Source organism: Talpa europaea (genome assembly GCF_964194135.1).
Source record: "Talpa europaea genome assembly, chromosome: 1".
In the NCBI taxonomy this organism is placed as follows: domain Eukaryota; kingdom Metazoa; phylum Chordata; class Mammalia; order Eulipotyphla; family Talpidae; genus Talpa; species Talpa europaea.
The window spans coordinates 20677730-20699414 of record NC_140073.1 but is presented as its reverse complement, the minus strand read 5'-3'; the positions used below and the strand labels follow the sequence as shown (position 1 = coordinate 20699414).

Below are 21685 nucleotides of genomic sequence, written 5' to 3'. Positions count from 1 at the left end.
AAATGAATGGTTTGGATCATTTACTTTCCAATATCCCTTTCAGAAAATCAATGCTTTCCTTTTCTACCTTTTGTCCCACATGTAAATGTCGTTAAGGTGGAAATATATGGTTTGGTGAGGAAATTGAACAATAACAGCTCACAATTCACATTCTTGTCACAGCCCAGGCAACTCCTAGTAGCACAATAGAAGAAACGGCTACCCAGAAAGAGCAGTGGTTTGGGACTGCATGGCATGGGGAGTATCCTCAAGTGCCAAAAGAAGATTCTGACTCAGCAGCAGGGACACCCAGTAATGGATGGGTTAACAAAGAAAATTCGGTGGAAACTTTCTCTTGGGTTAAATGTTGGATATTGAAATGACTGAATGGAAAGACATTGAGGGAATCATAAGATGTCATAAGATGTTCAGGTTCCTTAATAGATTATAATGCAGTCAATGAATAATAAATCACCTGAACAAGAATGCATATAAAAGCACATGAAAGAGAGCCAAAGAATTAAGTCCTTAAGTATGTCACTTTCAGAGTTAGTTTTGAGCATACCTGAGTGAGATTGTAGTAGAGGGTCTAATCTAAAAAACTCCATTTGTTTTGTAAAGGAATCTACTTTGTGATATGGACCCTACCTTTATAGCATGTGGTTCTCTATGAACTTGTTCAGAACCCCTGTGTTTAAAGAAATGGAGTCAGATACTTGGAGAAAAAAAAACTGTCTGGTGTCATTTCACCCTTTTATCATGTCTGCTTGGTGGTTTCTTCTTGGATATAGAATGGCTTTTAGATTTGCAAGAAAGACACCTTTTTTGTTCTTGAATTGTGGAATTTTGGAAATTGGACTCACGTCTACTTTGTGTCAGATAACGTGACTCTTCAAGTTCCTATGTATGATTCTTTTCTCTGTGTGAGAGAAACATTGAAATACATCTTGTATTGAAAATGAATGCAAGTTTCATATTCTCACTTGGTACCAGAGAGAAATATTCCCATGTATCTGTTTGTACTATGAAACATAATGCAAAATGTCCTTTTAGTGTGTGGCAACGTCAGAATGCATTTCTGGAAGAGCAGTGAATTCAGTGACTGGTTATTTGGTGTGGTTGTTGCTAAGGGACTACTACTGTAATTTTTTCTACCTATACTTTTCCATTGACTCAGAAAAAAGTGATAGGATGTGCTGCATTCTTATATGTCTTCCATTGCCACAAATTCTATTGTTTGAAAGCAAAGTTTCTAATGGATTCCATTCTTGCCTTTGAGGTGAATGATGTTTACTTTCACATTTATCTCTTGGGAAGCTGTTACCTGATTACTTCTCTAAGTCATTACCAGCTAATGTGCATTTCACTGGGATGTGGTTGTCTCAGAATGACTTCAAGTGCTTGGACTTGTATACTTCCTTCTCTAGGGGATGTGGAAGCAAGGCATGGGTCAAGAAACTACTTCTCCTTCACCTTTACTTGACATCTATAATTCATCCTCTATCCATTGGAGAAGTCATTAATGCTTTCATGTCCTCCAGTACACATACTGATTGCTAAGAAAATGAGTGTGAGTGGATCTATACTTGCTAACACAATCTGCATTTATGCAACTTTCTGGCCTTCTCAGAAGATAGTTTCATTGTCTTTTCTAGAAAATAAAGTCTTTTTTAATAAGTCAGTGTATTCCTGGCCAAATGTTGATTAACACTTTGACAATTGCTTGAACTGCGTCATCACAGCAACCTCAGCCCATGAAAGCCATCCAAGTCAAAGGATGACAACGCAGAGTCAAGAGGACAGTTCCTGGAATAATTTCTTCAACTCAGTCTCACATCCAATGGGAGAAGGTCATCAAACACAAGGGAATATGGGTAATAGCCTCTGAGCTTTTAAAAATTATATATTATGCTTTTGAAAGCTATCAAATAGCTATTCTTTAGAAATAAGTCCTTGGTTTTAGACCAGTCTACTTTCCTATGAAAACTGAAGTCCCTTCTTAGAAGTCATGTGTACATTCATGTGAATATGAAATTGTACACCAAGAGAGAGGAATTTGGCAGGATGGATAAAGAAGAATTAATCCTAAGATGATGAAAGTGGAAATTATTTTCTCTAAAGGAGAAATCTCAAGATTTCTTTTCCATTTACTTTTAAGAGGAGGGTTTTTATAAGGGTGAAGTGGTATATTCAGTAACTATTTCCATTATAATGATTATTTCCATTATAGGCCCCCAAATAAAACTTGCTTTGGTAGGGAAATCTTAGAGGATAAAAATTAATAAGTAGTCATTGCAAAAAAAAACAAAAACAAAAAAGCACAAAACCTTGTTATTTACTTTTGCCACATTTAGAGATATGCCCAGTGACTTAAGGTTTAGGTCACTCTTGGTCCTAAGTGAATGTTTGTGAATTTAATGAGTAGACAACTTTTATAAGAATGAAATCCCTGTTTTCTTAAATATATTTACCTATAAGCAATTTAAAAACAATTAAATGAGAGGAAGAGAGAGAAAGATGTTAATTGTAGTTCTAAAAGATTGGAAGATTGTGATTTTGACCAATTTTCCATTCAAAAGGAATTCTTCCTTTATCAAAATTGATAGATAGTAGATAGATAGATAGATAGATAGATAGATAGATAGATAGATAGATAGATAGATAGACAGATAGATAAATTATCATATGGATTACAACTTCCAAGGGTATGCAAAGCACAAATCTTACTGAAATTACTAAGAGTACAATGACAATGTCTCTAGTATTGAATTGAACAAAGGTATATCCAAAGTGAGTCCAATAGTTTTTATATTTTCATTTCCTTGGAATTAATAGTACATCTCCAGCCTGATGAATAGAAAGAGAGTCCATTAGATTGATGAACAACATGTCAAGGACATGAAATTTGGGATAAGAAAATCAGCCACATTTTGTTCTACAAGATCTTGATTATCTTTTCTGTTTGTGTGTAAAGAATTCAGTGTAGATGTGGGTACCCAATATTCCAGTATTTTCTCCTGGAGTCATCTGGAACTCATTAAATCTCTCCAGAGGCATCAACGTGGGGTGAACTTTAAATCAGAGGGTTAGCAATAGTGATGGTGTTTATATTTGCCCTCTACTTAACCCAGTGCTTATTATTTCAGCAAAATCAATTTGTGAGCATTATTAGAAACATTGATAAATATTTTAGGGAAATTTCTGTACCACTTATTGTACATACTAAATTGCAAATTAATTGTGTTTATGGGAAGAAAGATTCATTGACATCTACTGTTTATTTCTTGCCTGTGGATACTCCTTGTAGCCTCCATCTAGGTCCTGTTTGATGATAATTTCATTTTTTATGTGCACATTCACTTTGTGAAGTGAAAGAGGACTAAATGAGGGAAGAGAGCTGTAAAAAAGTTCTTTTGCAAGTAAGGGGATATGAAAAAATGGTGCCTGAAACTGTATACTGAGTCTTTTCTCCACGTGTCAGATTGCATGTATGTCCATAAGAAAAACAGTGCGTTTGAAATGGAACAAGTCACACATGAGTCTGTTTCTGTCTCTGCAAGACTTGGGAAGCCTACCATGTGCTCATTTAGAGTTTATCTAGACTCAGCAAAAATAAACAAAATCATAGCTTAAATGAAAGCCAGTTATTTCTTATGATACTCCTTTGAAGAAACAGTCATATATTCTAATTCTAAAGACATGAATTAGTCTATACTTCCTTATTTCTTGTACAGGGTTGAATATAAAAATAATTTGACTGTAGACCATAGACCACCCTCAGATAGTGGTTTAGCAAATCAAGTAATAACGATGATTTAATTCCTTCAGATATGGACACCAGTGATAGTACAACACTTCCACCTTCTGAAGATCAAAATACAGGTTGGGTGGAAGACTTGGAGAGGCCAGGACCCTTTTCAATCACAACTCGTAAGGACAATGACAATCAGCCCCTTATTGATCTGTATTCTGTATTCCTGCCTTAGTTCTTGCTCACATTGGCTCAGATATAGAGCTTGGTGGTGGATGGATGCAATTGCTATGTGGCTTAGCTCAGCCCAGAGCATAAAAGCTGTTTCATTGTATATATTTTCTTGATGGGGTTCTTTAAACCTGATTTTGCCTTCACTCTTGTTGCTTTCCAGATTCACTGACTTTATGTTAAGAAAATAACCAGCTAGGGTGTGGGACTCCATTTAAGTTGATTTTCCTTCACTAAGTGGTTAGTCAGTGAAACACAAGACCACAGTCAGGACAATGGTTTCTTTATGTTTTAACTGCCCATCTCCTTTGATTCCCAATTTTCCTGCGTTCAAGACAGATAGGATTGTTTTAATAGTTGTCAAAGGTATTTTTGGACCAGATAATCATAGATAGTAGAAAAATCACATAAACCTACAGAAGAGAGGAAGATACTGTTTTTGACAATTGACAAAGATGACAGGGCCCAGGAAACAAAGAGCAGCTTTTGCTAATATCTCATACTATCACTGAGGATCTGGTTGAAGCAATGCCAAAATTCTAGAAGCCTTAAATTCCATACCATATACAAGGTTATCCGGAGATCAGCCTAAAGTCATTCATAGTTTCTTTGACAGAATATGAAAGAAATCTAGAATTAAGAGGGCCTCATTGCTCTGCTCATGTGAGCCTTTTTAGGCCAACGGAAAAATAAGCAAGCATGTGCTTATCATCAACAATGTAAACAGCACAGTGTTAAGCCTGAAAGGAGATGCAGATAAGCATAAGAATCCTTCCTGCCAAAGGAGGGTCTTGTATTTCCATGTTATGCCTCTGTTGACTGTTATTCTGATGTGGGTTTGGATCTTGGTGGATGTCTCTCTCCTGGATATAATGTTTACTTGGTGGTGGTCTTGGCTTAAGAGTGAGCTTAATGAAGTGCTTGCACCTGTAACTCAGAGGTCAGTGCCTTTCTTAGAAGAATACAAAAGAAATTAACTCAAAACAGTTAACATGATTTCAGATATGGGCAACAGTTCAAGCTCATATTGATAATGTCAATGGGAGCACTGTGTTTGCCCAGGCAAGCGTTTCTTGGCTTTTCAGTGCAGTGATGAGAATCCCATCCACAGATAAGAAAGAAAACTTGATAAAAGAGTAAAAGTCAACCTCCATTTAATCTTCCTTAGGCAGTACTTTAGTATTTCCTTTTATAATTCTGCTATGAGTTACTTGAGCAGGTGCTTCTAGATCAACTTCTTCCTTTTTTGTGATTACAATACTACCTGCACTCATGGGGTTTGTTTTCTCTACAGTCACACTTCTTGACCTGTATAATAAGGGGCTCTTGATAGTTGGTAGAAACACTGGAATTCAAGCACTCTTTTTTCCATATCTCTGTGTTGAGTGATTGGAAGCAATGCTAGTATTGGGCCAGGATGATCCAGAGTGGATAATTTCGGCCCAGGCTTCACCATGGCATTTTACCTTTGTTGGTTATACTAAAAAGCAAAGGATTTTAGGAAATAAATAAACACAAAATAGAAAATCTGTTGTGTATTTCTATCAATCAGAGGAAAATGGCATGCGTAAACCTTGGTATTCCAATGCCTCGATCAATTTGGCATTAAAATAGCTGGACCCTTCCTGTTGGCAGATAATAAGATTTGTTTCATGACTTAAATTAATGCTGACTTTATCCCTCATTGAAACAGAACAGAGTCATATGCAGAGTTTCTCTACATTACAAGGAGACTTGGAAGAAGATAATGACCATCCAATGACTTCTACTCCAACATCTAGCAGTAAGGATTATAATCCCCAGTTGGTTTCAGCTATTCATAAACCAACAAATAATCGGTGTTTTTGCAGTGTCTTTGGTGGTGGTACATTAATTGACTGCTGTTCTGTTATTACTTTTGATCATAAGGTGTGGCTGGTGATGGTCCTCTGATTTTTCTGCTTTGAAGGCCTCTTTGAAATCATTGTACATTAAGTGCAAACTTCATTTCTGAAAGGTTGGTTTCCTTAAACTGTCAGTGACTTGATTAAAAAATAACAGGTCACCTATATATGATTTATAATTGATGTAAAGATTTGGACTATCAAGGTATCACTTTCTATTTCCCTTGCATTAATGATATTTTACCATTTATTCTCTGGACAATAAATCCATGGTGCTGGTGACTAAGCAATGTCCTTCTGGCAAAAAGAAAGTAATCAAAGTCTCAGGTCTTTAAAATTTGTGTTTGCTATTCCAGTTGCAGGCAGCATAATTCAATTAAGTGATTTATTTCCTCAACTGCATTAATGGTGGATCTAATTGAGTAAGAGCTCAAATTATCTAGTACCTGAGTTGACTTCAAGGTCACAGTTATAGTGGCAATCAATCTTGCTTTAATAATCCAGACAGATGTTGAACAAATGCATCACCTGGGTACTAGGATCGCCAAATTTTCTGTGGTTGAGTGATGTCCAGGTGTCAATTATAAAATTGACTCTGTTCAATAATGTAACAAACTTCACTCTTTGGCTCTGTGTTCATCCATAATACATGAAAAGCTTTTGTAGCAATTGCATGTTCTAAAGACAAGCACATGACTGCTGGTGGTCTTATGAATGTGGGTTTACCATGACTGCACTTCTACAGATAGAAATGATGGCACAGTTGAAGGAAATGGCGGAAGTCATCCTGAAGACTCAACTACTTCAGTGGAAGGTTCTACTTCTCATTCCTCAGACACAAAAGATATCAGGACCCACATCCCAGTGACTCCTCTTTATACTGGGGCCCCTGGAGTTACTGAAGTTACTGTTGTTGGAGATTCCAATTTTAATGTTGATCGTTCCTTACCAGGTAATTTGGACAATTGTTATCTGATTTGCTTTCTCCATTGAGAGAAACAACAAATATTTTGATATTACAGAGGGAATTTTCTGCATAGGCTATGATTAGACTGACTTACCACATGGGAATGTCTTTCATCACTTGTGTTCATTCCAGGTTAAGTAAACTTGTATTTATTTCAGATAAAAAGTGTTTTCATGTCCCATTGTCATTTCATTTATTTTTGTGACTTGGTTGTTATGGTAGAATTTCTTTCTTTGTCTTTTCCTGATATTGTGATATATTAAGTTGAACCACATGAAATCATTATTATTGTAGGTCAAATAGTTAAATACTGTAATTTCATTTGATTCAACTAATATATGCTGCCTTTTCAGTAAGCTTTTATCTAACATGTGAATAATTTCCAGAGAATGAGATCTGTGCTCTGAAATTACTATCTTTTATTGGTGATGGATTGGTGAATTTTGCTTTTGGTGAAGGACTGTGGATACACCTCTTCTTTTTGTGATGTACATTTCAAACTATGTGTTCATCTGTTACTTAAGCAAACGCACCATTTCTTGCGTTGTGATGGCAAACAGATGACTGAGCATGACTTACTCAATTAAGTTTGACGTGGACCTCGAATGAGAATGGGAGTACCTCTCAAATAAGCAGTCTTCTCTACTTCTGTTTTTCTTTGTTCTTCTTTTGCATTGAGAAACTAACTTTGAAGAAATGGGAACTGGAAAAATACCCACTCTGCCAAAAAAACTAAAATTTGATTTTCCCCTCCTAGTGTTTGCTACTCAGGTGCTCATTACCCAGCCACTGAGGCATATTAAAGATTAATGATTTCAAGTATATAAATATATATGTAGTAACAGAGAACCATCTATTCCCCCGAAAAAAAGGGGAGGAAATCTTCTAAGAAAGCAATATATAAAACAGAACACAGCTGTGTTGCTCTGGATGAGCAGAGTGGGAAAACCCTGAAGTCTTTCCTCTGAGATGCTCATTCCTAGTGCGTCAAGGAAAATCAATTTTAGACCATATGAAACTTGGCATTATTGGCGAGGCAAATGTTCTTACACCATTTGGCTCTTCATTTAGTATGGTTCTGCCCTAAATTACTAAACATTCCAAGTAGCATTGTCTTTATTCTTCTGGAGAAAGAGTACCGCCTGGTTTCCTTTGGCAAAATAAGACCTATTATGCAATTTAATGAATTTAAATGTAAATGACAATTTTAATTATTTCATTATTCTAGAAGGATTACATAGCCTGTCAGTAAATAAAATATTTTCTACAAAGTTCATATTCACTTACTCTGATTCCTTCTACATTCCATGGTGGTACAGATAGATTTCCCATAGTTCTCCATGGATTGAGTGATCAGTAAATCATCCCACTCTTATTCTTGGTTTTCTTCCAAACTACTCTGATAAGACTCATTTCCTCCTATACATTTTCCCCAGTCCTTCTTATGCTTAACATAATAGTGGAAACATTTGGAATTGTGGTGCTGGTGGTGGTGATGGTGGCAGTGATGGTGGTGGTGGTGATGTGTTTTAGCTGAAAAGTGCTATTTTCAATTATTCTAACCATAAACCAAGGAGTAAAGCAATCTATCTCCTCTATGCAATAACAAGAGAGAATACAGGTCACCTACCTCCATCTTTTCCAATCAAGGAAGAACACGCTGATCAGATTATTGTGTAATTTTTTATAGGTTCCTATATAATGGGTGACTGACCATTTTGTGAAACTATCATCCTATGATTTTTTTTTCAAAGATTCCTATGTGGTTCTGGAAAATGTTGGGGAGGAGGGAGAAGAGTGGAGTTTCTATGTGCTTAATCCAAGACTTGACCTGTGGATCCAGATTTTAACAATTCAAGAGTATGTCTAAATCTAAAGCTTCCAGTGACAGACTTTTGAGAAGATGGGATTATATTAATTTTTGGTGTTGAAAATACTGATTCAATTTTTGAAAATACTATTATTTCAATTGTATTATAATAACCAAGTACACATTATTCACACATTAGTTGTCATCTCTGCATTTCTTTTTCACTTATTTTTACTCTTTATTTCTAAATAAGCAGTTGACTTTTCTCTTTGAATCTTTATATAATTCCATCCCAACCTTCTTTATGGCACATCAAAACATGTTTCTATTACTCTGCCTTGGAGAGATCTCTTTAAATATCCCATGCCTTAAGCCACAGCATACACCTATTCCCAATGATCACATGTGCCATTATCCAAAGCATATATTCCTTATTTCAAAGATAAAGTAACAAGTCCCAACCTCAGATTTGTAAAGACATTGCAACATTTTTGTTATAGTGTTACAGTTACTGGATTTCTACCAAAGCCACACTTCTTGTGGTCTGTGCTGTCCCAGTTTCCTAACTTGAATTAAAGCTCTAGCCCACTATCAATGGATTTATCAATGAACAGTAATTAATACTGTGGACCCATTCAAGGCTCCTTGACCATCATTTTTTGATTACCTTTAAAAGCCTGAATGAAAACACAACCAGGAGAAAACACTGGAATATGGAGTACTGAACCTGTCCTGATTTCTCTTTACAGAAGACCAGGACTCAGTCTTTGAACCCAGCGGGGATTCCCATACCACCCATGGATCAGAGTCAGCTGGTGAGTTAGAGTTGCCTTAGTCATTGACTGTTACCACCACCAAACCTGCTGTTTATTAATGAAGTATGAATCAGAGTGTTTTGAAGTTTCAAACTTAGCATGCATCACAATCAATGAGAGGCCTTATAAATCACACTTCTGGATCCCATCCTTCATGCTTCTGACTCAGTAGATCTGACTGGGGTGGGGCCTGTGATTTTGTATTTCTTATACATTCCCTGTGATGCTGTGTACTCTAGGAACTATTGCTTTGGAGAAAATTCTTCTCTCTGAAAAGATCAGGAAGAATTCGAGCAGGATCTCAATTTGACATTGCACTACACCAGAGTGACTAAGAACATGGATTTTAGAGTAAGAACAGTCTGGATTTAATCCCAGCTTTTGCACATACTAACAGGGGAAGTTGCTTAAACATCTGTGACTCAATTTTCTAAGCAATAAAATTGGGATAATGATCATCATCACAGGGCATTGTTTTAAAGACAAAGCATTTAGCATAACCCCAAGCACATGACATAATGATAGCATTTATTGAGAAAGTATTTTGTGCTGTTGGCTTTGTTCTAAACACTTTCAGGTATTAGGTTAGGACCTTGTGAAACTGATGTTTTTATAGGTCCTCAAATATTACCAGTTTCATATGGTTTATCTGTCATTAGCTTTTTTTTTTTTTTTTTTTTTTTTTGCACAGAAGAACTGGTGTGTAGGCCAGAGGTACAAGGGGTAAAAGCATTCACCAGAGACAGAGTGGGGAGCAGAACAGACAGATTGACTGAAATACACTGCTGAGGGGAGCAGTGGGCGAGACAGGAGAGGTCTGCTGCGCCATGTGGGTTAGGTCCCTGGGGGGATCGAACTCAGGTTATAGCAGTGATAGTGCTGAGACTTAACCCCTAGGCCATCAGGGGGGGCCCTGTTATTTATTAATTTCTGATCATCCTACAAATCCTGTAATCTACCTAAGTGTTTTTATTATTCCCATATTACAGAGGAGGAAACCAGCACTCAGAGGTAGTATCTGGCTGAGCTGGCATGACTAGTGGGATGAGCATTGGAGCTGGGTCTCACATGGCCTCTCAGAAATGTAGTCCAGAGAAAGTTCTTCAGATTGACCATAACTTCTGCCATGCATTTTATTAAATGGATTCCTGTTTACTGTGACTCAGATCATACCTAGAACATGACTCCAAGCAGCAAAATTTTGATGCGGCAGGCTTACTTGTGACCACTAACACCGGGGTGACTGAAAGGTTCTGCCAATGCTATCTTACCGTGGTCTCTCCCAGCACCACCAGCACAGGGCCCCATGTAAACCAGGGCATCCATTTGAACTGGTGTTCTCTCCCATCAGACCTACATCAGGGCTAGCGTCGCTCTATGCTCACTCACATAGAGCAAATGTGAAAATGGCTATTTATACAGTGACTTAAGTGATACCCTTTTATGGAAGGGCATGCAGATGCAGAGACTCATTAGAAACGCCTCTGAAGCAAAGACCAAAGCCCCCAGGTAACCTGGGGACCTTAAGCGGGAGCTTTAGCCTTTCCTTATTAGTAAAACAGAGACCAGGACACCTACCTCTCAGCTACCTCTTAGAGTTCTTAGGAAGAAAAGGAGATATCAGGAATATGAAAGTATTTTGGAAATGAAAGGGACTTGTTATTAAAAGGCATGCTTACTAAAACCAAGAAACCTTAGCTAAACCACTCCTGCTCCTCAGACCACGCAGCAGGCACATCATCTACTTACTGGTTAGAAATGCAGAATCCCCAGCCACCCCAAACCTACTGACCCAACATCTGCATTTTCACCAGATTTCCCCCACCCACTAGGTGGTTTCATTAGAGTTCAAGAAGGACTATCCTAGGCAGTTTTCCCCACAGTGGCCGCCAGTTGAATTATCTCTGTGCATACATCTCTGGTTGGAGCTCATCTCTCAACTGGAGTGTCAGGTATCCCTCATTGCAGAACTTGCTCTGCTGGCCAGTCCAACCCCGGCTGGAGTTGCAGATCTCCAGGGTGCAAGGCGATACCTGCTGTATCTTGTCCACCCTCTGTGGTATTTTTACTTAAAGTGAGAATCAGGTGGGCGGGAGTGGTCTCTTTTGTTTGACTCTCGTGCAGGTGTCTATTGTTCAAACAGGAGGTTTCATCTTGCTGTGCACACACCCAGATCTTTCCTTGCTGGGAGTGCTTTTTATGAAAATCAAAATAAAGAGATTAAGATCCATTAATGGTCTCCCTTTCAAATATCAAAGGCAGCTGTGAGTCAGAGAAGACCAGTGAGAGTAACTGTATCTCTTAGCTGGTTTTAAAGGCCAAAGATCTCCTGTTTAAATGGCCAATAGCACATAACTCATGGAGGTGAAAACCTGTTAGTGACCAAGGATTCTGGGAGCCAGAGAAAGTAGTTGGGATTCTTTGTGAGGTTTCTAAAGCAAAAGACCACTGTCAAAATGTGGTGGAGTAAGCTGAAATAGCCAAACGTCTGGTAAGAATTTACTTTGCTTCTTTTTGGGATCAACAAACATCAGATTACTTAAGTGGAACCCTTCTATCCAAAATAGCCATGGTAAGCAAGACTTCAGCATCCACCATGCACAGGCTGAAGGCTGAAGGCTGACTCTTGGAGGAAGGCTTTTCATTTAAGGCTTGGCAGTCTTTATCCTCCGATTAGCCAGACAGACTTCTTTTCTTTTTCTTTTTTCTTCCTTGGAGACATTCAGGATTCTGCAGTGAGTTTCCATTTCATAGGAGAAAAAAATCTCATGTTAGTAGGAAATTTTCAAATATCATGTCTTTCATGTAACATGTTATAAAGGTCTCTGGCTTAAATCTATAAGTAGGTTCTCAGTGATACAGAGGTAGGAGCTGTCCCTGTCTTATGTCCTGTAAGCAACTGTATGTGTTCCAGACTTTAGTTGAGATATGTTGTTTTTCTCCTTAGGACACTCAAGTGGAAGTCGAGATGGTGGGCTAAACACGACCTCTGGTCCTATGAGGAGGCCTCAAATTCCAGGTGAGTTTCAAGCTGTGATGCAAAAAACAAACAAAAAACCAGGAGGCTAAAAGCAAGTCTCTCTGAAAGTTCCAGAAAGAAAGAATAGACTAATTCCCCTGAATGTCCAACTTTTGGACATGATTGCTGCTTTTTGTAAGCAAAGAATGAAGATAGCACTTGCCCTCTTCATAAGAAAATATGGAACATTCTTGTTTTCCTAGGTTTATTGATTGGTTAAGTTCATATTGAAACCTATCCCTGGCCTGTCCCCTAAAAGTGCCTTCTTAGTTACTACAGCTTCCTTCCCAAATGATCAATCACCCAGGAATTTCCACATCATACCCAGGTTCTTCCTCTCCCAAGCCCCTTTCTTTTGGGGGTGGGGGTATTGCATGCAATTTTCCTCTCACATCACAGTGAGAAGATGCCAGGATCATGTGTGTCAGAGAAAAAACATTCTTTTTCTCAAGCAACAGCCCTTACTGACCCAGAGAGAAGAGACTTCAGGGTGTGTTGCATAGACAGCAAGGGTGTGGGGACTCTTTGCTCTTCAGAGCATCAAGATTTAAGGAATTTGAGGCAAATTCTTTATTTGACTTGGGCTCAAAATTGAGCATGTGTAAGCAGGAGTGGGTGGGATGTTACAAAAATAAGAAGGGCTTTCCTAGGGTTCTAAATTATCCTTTTGATCCACCTCTCTTCAGAGCTCTCCAAACTGAATCCTCCTCAGGGGAAGGGAGCAATGTCTGTGAGTCCTGCCCCTGGCCTCTGCCTGGGCACTGCTGAGCTGATCGAGTGTAAAGAGGGCATAGCTGCCAGGATGAGTGGGCTGCAATTGGCTGTAAGCAAGAGGCAGAATTCTTCCCAGCTCAGTAAGCGCAACTGTGGCCATCTCAGAACCAGAGAGCAGGGGATATGACAGAAATGGCACCTCCTATGTGCCTCCCCACCTCCTGACTCTACCTCCCTCCTCAAGCTCACCTAACCAGGTAGAGATAAGGCAAAGGCAATGCAGAAACAGAAGTCAGAGGACAGTCAAGTCTCCCAAAGAATTGACCATGACTGACCTCCTCCAGCTAGTGAACCCCAGGAAACGCTAATCCTCCATTTCTGCATATTGTAGTGAAGGCGCTAAGATTTTTACCTTCTGTGCATGGAATATCAAAAAATTACTCTTGAAATTTGCCCAAGATTCATAGCTAATGAGTACAGGTTCTTTAACTTTTTCTAGACTATATTAGATTTTAAAGGATTAAGTGCCTAAGAATTTTGTTTTAAAAAATTTTTAAAAAGGAGAAAGAAAAGCATGACTTCCTATCTTGCTTGCTGCTCAAGTTCTAGTTCATGGCACGGCATACAGCCTACTGGGCAAAGGAATTTATTTTTTTTTTTTTTGTCAATTTATTTGTATCCTGTTAGAGCTTGATTTTAAAATGTGTTATAACATGTGATTAGTTCACAAGTTGTATGTAACTATCAGTGATACTTTAGACGGTACAGCTAAACAGGAGGAAATAGAAGTCATCCAGAAATACCAAGTTCACCATTTTCATGAGTCCTTCCTGTCATTTCTCAATGTAACTTATATACAAAAAAATGAAATTATAGCCTAGGTTCTGCCAAACTGGTTGGCCACAGCAGTCACTGCTATTAACTATTTTTTCCCTGCATTTTAGTACATAATACAATGATTACGCCCTAATTTCTTCAACCAATCCCTTACTCTTGGATAGTAGGTTGTTCCCAACTTTTACATTTGTAAGTAACATAGTAATGAATACCACTGTAGCTAATTCTGAGATTCCCTGTACATTCTTGCTGTATAACTGCTGGGTCAAAAGCATGTACAGGGCCTCCCCAGTGGCGCAGCGGTTGAGCGCTGGGTTGGGAAGCTGCCCGCAGCCTCTGCAGCGCTGGTTCATTCCCCGGCTGCTCCCTGGCCATTGGAGGAGGGTCCCCTATGGTGCGCAGACCTCTCCTGCCGCCTGCTGCTCCCTTCAGCCGTGTACTTCGGTCCTTCTGCCTGTTCTGCTCCCCGCTCTGGCTCTGGTGAATTCTCTCACTCTCCTGTGATTCTGACTGTACCAGTGCTTGTATAAATAAATAAATCTTAAAAAAAAAAAAGCATGTACATTTTGAAGGTTTGTGACAAATTTTCAAATGACCCCACTCATGGGTGTGTACAAATGTATCCCTCCATGGAGTATCCTTTGCCCCACTCACTAGTATGCAGTCTCCAATTGTGTTGACTATTAAAATGTAAGATGGATGTTCTCACATAGGAAAGGAATGTTCTTTTCTAGGGAAGCATAAATTTCCTTCTATTTAATAATATTGCACCAAAGGCATCTACAGGTTCCAACAGATCATTCTATACTTCTTTGCTGGGTTATATACTTCTTTGTTTCTCCTGGGGAAGTGGAGTTTTGGAAATCCTGACTGATGATAAGAGATTAAAACAAGAGGCCTGTTGGACAAACACCTATAGCAAAATCGCTCATCCAGCATTAGCTGCCTGTTGGCTGGACATACCCGAAGTGCTGACTGGTTCTTGTTTGGATTAAGTCAATTAATAAGTGCATTTTTGTTTTTACTAAGCATATTTCCCAAGCTCACACATGTCTTTCGGTTCACTCACACCAGAATGGCTGATCATCTTGGCATCCCTTTTGGCCCTGGCTTTGATTCTTGCAGTTTGCATCGCTGTCAACAGTCGAAGAAGGTAAGGGGCTATTCCAAGCCTTTGATTGTGAAAGGTCATCACTTGCTCTTAGGTTCTATGTCCTTGTGTCCCCTGGAAACATCAGCCTCTGCACCCTGGTGCTTGTTACAAATGCAGACTCTTAATTCCTGCCCCAGATCTCCTTTATCAAAGCCTGGGTTTTGACAAGATTTCAGAGATCCATGTGCAAGATGCAATTTAAAAAACCCTGGGATATTCTTTAGAGAAAGAGACACACTGATGATTTGGGCCACTAAATTTAAATAGTTGAATCTTTTGTGGGTTTTAATTTGGTGGAGAGGTAAATCCATAGACTCTGATCAAAACTATAAAATATCTCACCAGGAAGACATAAAGTCATGTATTCACTATTGAATCATCAGACAAAATATATGTATTTATATATAAAGACCCAGGGATTGGTCATCCACTTTAGTTTGACTGAGGCCCCTGGAACATTCTAGAACCGTTCCCTATAGCAGGTTTGTGTGTTCATGTGCTCTTTGTTTTTTGTAATGACACTATTTTTTATTGTCTGGAAACTTCAGTTAAAAAAAGGAAAAGCCTCGGGACTCCCCTGGTGGCGCAGCGGTTAAGCGCTGGGTTGCGAGGCTGCCCGCAGCCTCTGCAGCTCCAGTTCGATCCCTGGCCACCAGCGAGGGTCCCACACAAAAAAAAAAAAAAAAAAAAACCCAAAGCCTCCTGACGATGAGGTCTATGAAACGACGAAGAAATTTCCTTGGGAGATTCTGAATAAAGATAGTTAATTCCTAGACCTGGCAATTGGGCTGTTTTCAAATCTCAAAGGCCTCTCTGCCTCCCTACCTCAACCCAGGCCTATTATTTTGGGAGTTATTTAAATGGCATGTGTACCTAGTACAGCAGTGACCAGGCTCCAGAAATAGTGCTAATTAAAGTGAAATTAAGGAAACAGTAATTGTAGCAACAGAAGAAATGGATGTTAATAGCGGCACCCCGAAAGTTGAGTCTATATTTCCTATCTAAGTCACTTAAAGTTTCCTTCTCCAAGTATATGAATAGGCATATTCAACCTTTTTTTAAAAGTCCCTTATGATTTCTTCTTCTGAGGTAAAAGAATTGTATTTCCAAGCAGAGCCACCTTTGATGATTCACTGGATTATCTAACAGGCTAGAAAATGCTCCTCAGTTTGGGAGAAAACTGTAAAATCTTTCTTGTTGGCTTTTGGCAAGCAACAGACAGCTAATTCCCTCGCCTTGTGCAATCCATGCAGTATCTCTAATTCTTTAATTATCTGAGGAAATTGAAAGTGTTGCTTTCCACTGGCACAAGTTAATAAAACTACTATATTAAGCCAGATAGCTATGTTGCTATCTATATCTTTGAGGGCATAATAATAAAAAAAAGATTAGTCATGATAGTCAATTGTATAAGGTGTGAAAACTAGAAAAGAAAATCTGGAAGACCTCCTAGAAGCGCCTATGACTAAATGGGAAGTTGTTTTTTTTTTTGGCTGAATTTAAATAATGTGACTTGAGGGAGCTCCTACAAAATCTTTACGCTTTTTCCCTCTGCCTCCTTTTTTTCTCTGGGATGATTTTGGCTCAATTAAAAATGAATTTCCTGTTGTTTGAAATTAGTCCCTTTGTTCCAGGCACTAGAATGCACTCCTTCTGCTCACATACACAGGCCATAAGCTTCGCACATGTCACCATAGAAACGTTGGCCAGGGATGCTGTTGACAGGCTCTCAGAGAAGCATCTCAGCTGTCTGTCTCTGAGGGCAGTGTGAATGTGGACAGAGCTGGTTAGCTCACTCATCACGCCGCATCATGCCAGCAGCAAGAGGGGCCTTGCTGCCCACCCCCTCATCCCACCAATTAGCAGTCACCCTAGCAACAGGAAAACTGGGGCCACTCAGGATCCAGCAAAGCAAGAAAGTGGCAGCTTGGACACCCTAAATTGCTGTGTCCTGATTTGAGAATCGAAAACAGACTTGTCATATAGCTTGAGGGTGGTTAACAGCATAGGCCCCTACCTGTGCCCTGTGTTTCTCAAGCCTCCAGCCCATTCCTAATCCTCTTAAGAGGCCGGGGCTTTTTTGCTTCAAATGTTATGTTCTAGAGAGATTCAGAAGTTTGTTTTCACCAGATAAAGTTAGTTTGAAAATACAAACCTACAATTATTCAGGAAACATTTTTTGAGTTGTTCCACTGGCCATCAGCAGTGGTGAGGAAGAAAGGAACATTGTAAATAGAAAGGGGGCCATCTTTTCCTGGAAGAATCCTGAGGTTCAGTGGCATAATTGACCTGCTGGATTTGAGACAGCTAAAAGTTATTGAGAACATACTCTGGGTCATACACTGTTATATGGATTCTGGTTAAGCAAATAAAGTGGCAACACATTAGTTGCTCAAATTGAGGTCCAAGGGCTGACCAGGGACTTCCATTATGAAGTGATCTGAGTGGCATCATCTTAAAGATGTTGCTTTAGGAGTCCTATTATTTCTTTAGCTTTTCCAAGATCTGTCCTTTACATCCACTTTTCCTTGCTATTCTTCGTGGAACCAGAGTCTTGATTTGCAGATTTCCACTGGAAAACGTACTTTATTCACTTTTCCTAAGAGCAAACAATAATTTTAAGATTCACAGCTGGGTTGGTAGATGTTGGATGAGGTCCAAGAGAAGAAGTTTGGTACTTATCCCTTAAATAATCTGCTGATTTATGTGAAGAAGACAGAAAGGCCTGAGAACATTGCCAGAAAGGTTTTAGTAAACAGGAATGATTGAAGAATGTTTCTATGATGCTTATGCAGAAAAGGTTTTTACAAGCTTTCACTGGAAGCCCCAGTGTGCAGTCATCATCCTCTGCTTGATGTGTCCTTTCTATGAAGCTCCAGGATTTAGACATGGGTTCCTTCCCTGATGCTGCAGATTAGCCCACTGTAATTTGTATTTATTTCATATAGACATCATTCTGCCTTCTAGAACAGAGATTTGCAGTGGAAATATTTCCACCTGCTCTGTTAATATATAACCACTAACTCTTTGTGGCATCTGAGCACCCAAAATGTGGCTAGTTTGATTTAAGAAGTGAATTTTTTAATTTATTTCATTTTGCTAGGTTAAATTTAAATAACTGCCTGCTATTATCCTATTGGATGATACAGAGACATCCAATAGAAGAGACATAAGTTACAAAATTACCCCACAAAAGTCTTTCAAGATAAATTCCTCTATGCCTTCAATATATGTTAGTTATCTGGTTTCTAAACCTCAGCCAGCCTGCCCACCCTTTCCTGGGAAGGTCACTGTGTGCTCAGTCAAAGCCTGAGATTTAAGGGGAGAGAAGGTGAAGCAAGATACAGCGTTCTGATCTTCAGACTCAGAAAATCTAAGTTGTAGATACTATATAGGTCCTGCAGTAACTAGTGCTATAGCTCCAGGCAGTACCCTTGACTGACTGGGCTTGGTATTCGGGCTATACATAAAAAAATCAGGCTGAATGACCTCTAAAGCCCCTTCAGCACTAATGTTCCTTTTAAAATTCCTGTAATTATAAATAATGAAAAAATTAGAACGTATCTTTTAAAAGTACTTACTAAGTTCCTGGAGCACCAAATGCTGAACTGAGTTATTCATGACTGTCATTCTCCCCTCCTGGAAGAACTCAGATAATCTAGACACATAACTCCAGAGGGAGATAGAGCCAGAACAGAACCTGAGCACCATATTCCTGTTCAAATGTTACCCGCTTTCCAAATCATCTTCCTTTAGATGATAACATTAGTCCCCACCCCCAACCCTAGGTGCAAATATTTTCAAATGCTTATAAATCGCTTTCTTGCAGTAGTTCATTCAACTTCTCAAGTACCCATTAGGTGGCCAAAGGGAATTACTTTAATGTGACACCTTTGTTTCAAAGAACATCTGAGACACCATCTAAGAATTTGAAATAATACAAAAAATATCCCATCCCACCTTCAGCTTCTTAAGTTCTCTTCATAGTAAATATAACAAGGTAGGGGGAGGCAACCAGAAGAAACAAGCAAAACCCATTTCACATGGTTCATGTTATATTAGTTACAGCTGGCATTTCTTTACCGTTTCCTATGTTCCAGATTCTGGGCTAAGGGCTTATCCAAGTCCTTGGTTTCCTCATCATAGTTGTAAGAGCAACAAATAATAATTACAGACTCATGTATCCAGTGCCAGGCTCTGTTTTTCAAGGGCTTTCCACATCCTGTGAAGCTGGCACATGTGTAGCCTGCTGTTACAGATGAAAACTAAGGCTCAGAGATGTTACAGGAGTTATCCCAGGTGACACAGCACTAAGCACTCAAAACCAAACCGTTTGAGCTCCTGCTCACATTTGTGTGGACTGCATCCATATCTGCAGCCCTGTGATCTGCTGCACAATTCAAGCATCCTGCCCTCCAAACCTCATCAAGCACCATGCAAGAGGAGACAGGATCTACCTCCTGTTGGGGAGGTATAATTTTTATTTCCCCAAACAAGAGATTAAAGTTTATGGTCTTGGCAGTCATAAAGGAAATAGCCCATGATCATGAATAGAGGCTTTGTCTCTATACCTCTAAATATCCAGGGCAAAGTGAACACTTCCCCACTTCAAGATGTTTCCAAATCTCCAGATGGTTAGCAGCATTAACAGGTTGGGCAGATCCCAGGCTTCTGGTCATAAAGGTCTAGATTTGAATATTGACTGAGTGTGTCTTGACTCTGTCCATTTTCAAGAAATTTATTGAATCTTTCTGGATCTCAATTTCTCTGCTGAATAAGGGGAATAACAGCTGCTGTAAAGTGCTATTGTAAGGATTGCTTGAAATTAGCATGTGATGTGCTTAGCATTCAGGAGGTATTCACTAAATTTCTTCCCATGTCCCCTCTGTCCCACCCTACTCATGGTTGTGCGACTTGTTACCTTTGCTTATGTCAAGTGTAATCTGACTTCTAGATGTGTAGCAGTAATTGTGTTACAGGAAAGAAGAAGATTGTGTCAGGTTGAGTGGAGTGAGACGATGTTATCAAACACTGTGACGCAGCGTCTAGATGAAGGTCATGCTCTTCCATGGAAGAGATGGAAGATCTTCCGCATTTGAACCTTAAATTATGTTACTAGGAAACCTTAAAATAACAGTGTAAGATTTGGATATGTCTTAGTTAAACTTCCTCTATCCAGGGTTATATGGAAAATAACCCATATTAGGGAAAAACCAATATGGCTTGTACTTCTAGAAAAATGTTTCATTCTTCCCAGCACATGCAGTCATAATCCCAACATATATGATCATAATCTCACCAGGACAAAAAACTGTTGACTGGGAGAGGAAGTAATGGGACTTTCTTAAATACTTGCATCAGAAGGATTTACAATCATCATGGTGATGTTTTATCCAAGTCTTCAGAAACTTCTCAAGTGCTTAAAAACTGTTTCCATTGTATAGTAAAGTAGGATTAGACTTGGGAGTCAGGCACACCCGGGAATTAAATCCTGATCATTTTACTGATTTGCTGAGAACCAGGGTTTCTTCACTGGTAACAAGGGGACGATACTGACACTGCCTTCAGTTGAGAACACTGATTCTCACACTTGAGTGTGCCTCAGATGACCCTTTAGGGTTTGTTCTGCTACAGATCTTGGCCTCCCCTTCTAGAGTTCTCTTATTTGGTACTTCTGCATTGGGGTTGGGAATTTGTATTCTAACAAGTTTACCAGTGATGCTTTTGCTGTTGATAAGTACTGACTGCTAAGAGTCAGTATTATGAAACCTATCAAGGCCATCATAAGCCCTACTGATGATGATAAAGATGGTGGTGGTGGTAGTGATGATGATGATGGCAACAACGATGACCAATGATGGTTCTTTGTGCCCCTTTCTCAATTTTAGGTGTGGGCAGAAGAAAAAGCTGGTGATCAACAATGGCAATGGAGCTGTGGAAGCTAGAAAGCCAAGTGGACTCAATGGAGAGGCCAGCAAGTCTCAGGAGATGGTGCACTTGGTGAACAAGGAGCCGACAGACACCCCAGACCAGATTATGACAGCTGATGAGACACGGAACCTGCAGAATGTGGACATGAAGATTGGGGTGTAACACCTTCTCTATGACCTTGGAAATAATCAACAGTCAGAGACAACCATTACAGGGAGTTGGGACCCTTCACAGATGCAATGTGCTACTGATTGTTCTAGGGAATCTTTTTTTAGCATAACATTTTCTACTCCTTTTTGTTTTTTAAAGTCAAGTTGAATTGTAAAAACAGCATTGCTTTCTGAAATGAGGGTCCAATTAATAATTGGCAAGAATTTAATGGCTCCATTTCCCACCTAGAAGCCTCTCACCTCCTGGGTGTGCTGTGGGTGGCCTCTAGCAAAAGTGGAGGATATGTTCCCATTCCCGACCACCAGCCTTCCCTCCATCCACCTCCCAGGTAATAGCTACATGGTAAGGTCATTCCCCAGGGCCACAAATGGTCTCTGGAGAAAATTTGAATAGGTCCATATTGCCCCTCCAGTTGCCCAGTCCC

The 21685-nt window shown here is 39.4% G+C and overlaps 1 protein-coding gene across 2 annotated transcripts in view; it reads left to right on the top strand.

Annotated features, from left to right (window-relative positions):
* Window positions 1-21252, top strand: part of CD44 (CD44 molecule (IN blood group)) — a gene marked incomplete at both ends in the record, with an annotated part of 81567 nt that extends 60315 nt beyond the window's left edge. Inside the window, 4 exons of one of the 2 annotated variants that reach the window (XM_084246210.1) lie at window positions 9371-9436; window positions 12384-12455; window positions 15081-15159; window positions 21048-21252. In XM_084246210.1, coding sequence (XP_084102336.1) covers window positions 9371-9436; window positions 12384-12455; window positions 15081-15159; window positions 21048-21252 — 422 coding nt within the window. The remainder of the gene's footprint in view (window positions 1-9370; window positions 9437-12383; window positions 12456-15080; window positions 15160-21047) is intronic. The other variant, XM_084246211.1, reaches the window with a different exon arrangement.
* Window positions 21253-21685: the final 433 nt, after the last annotated feature.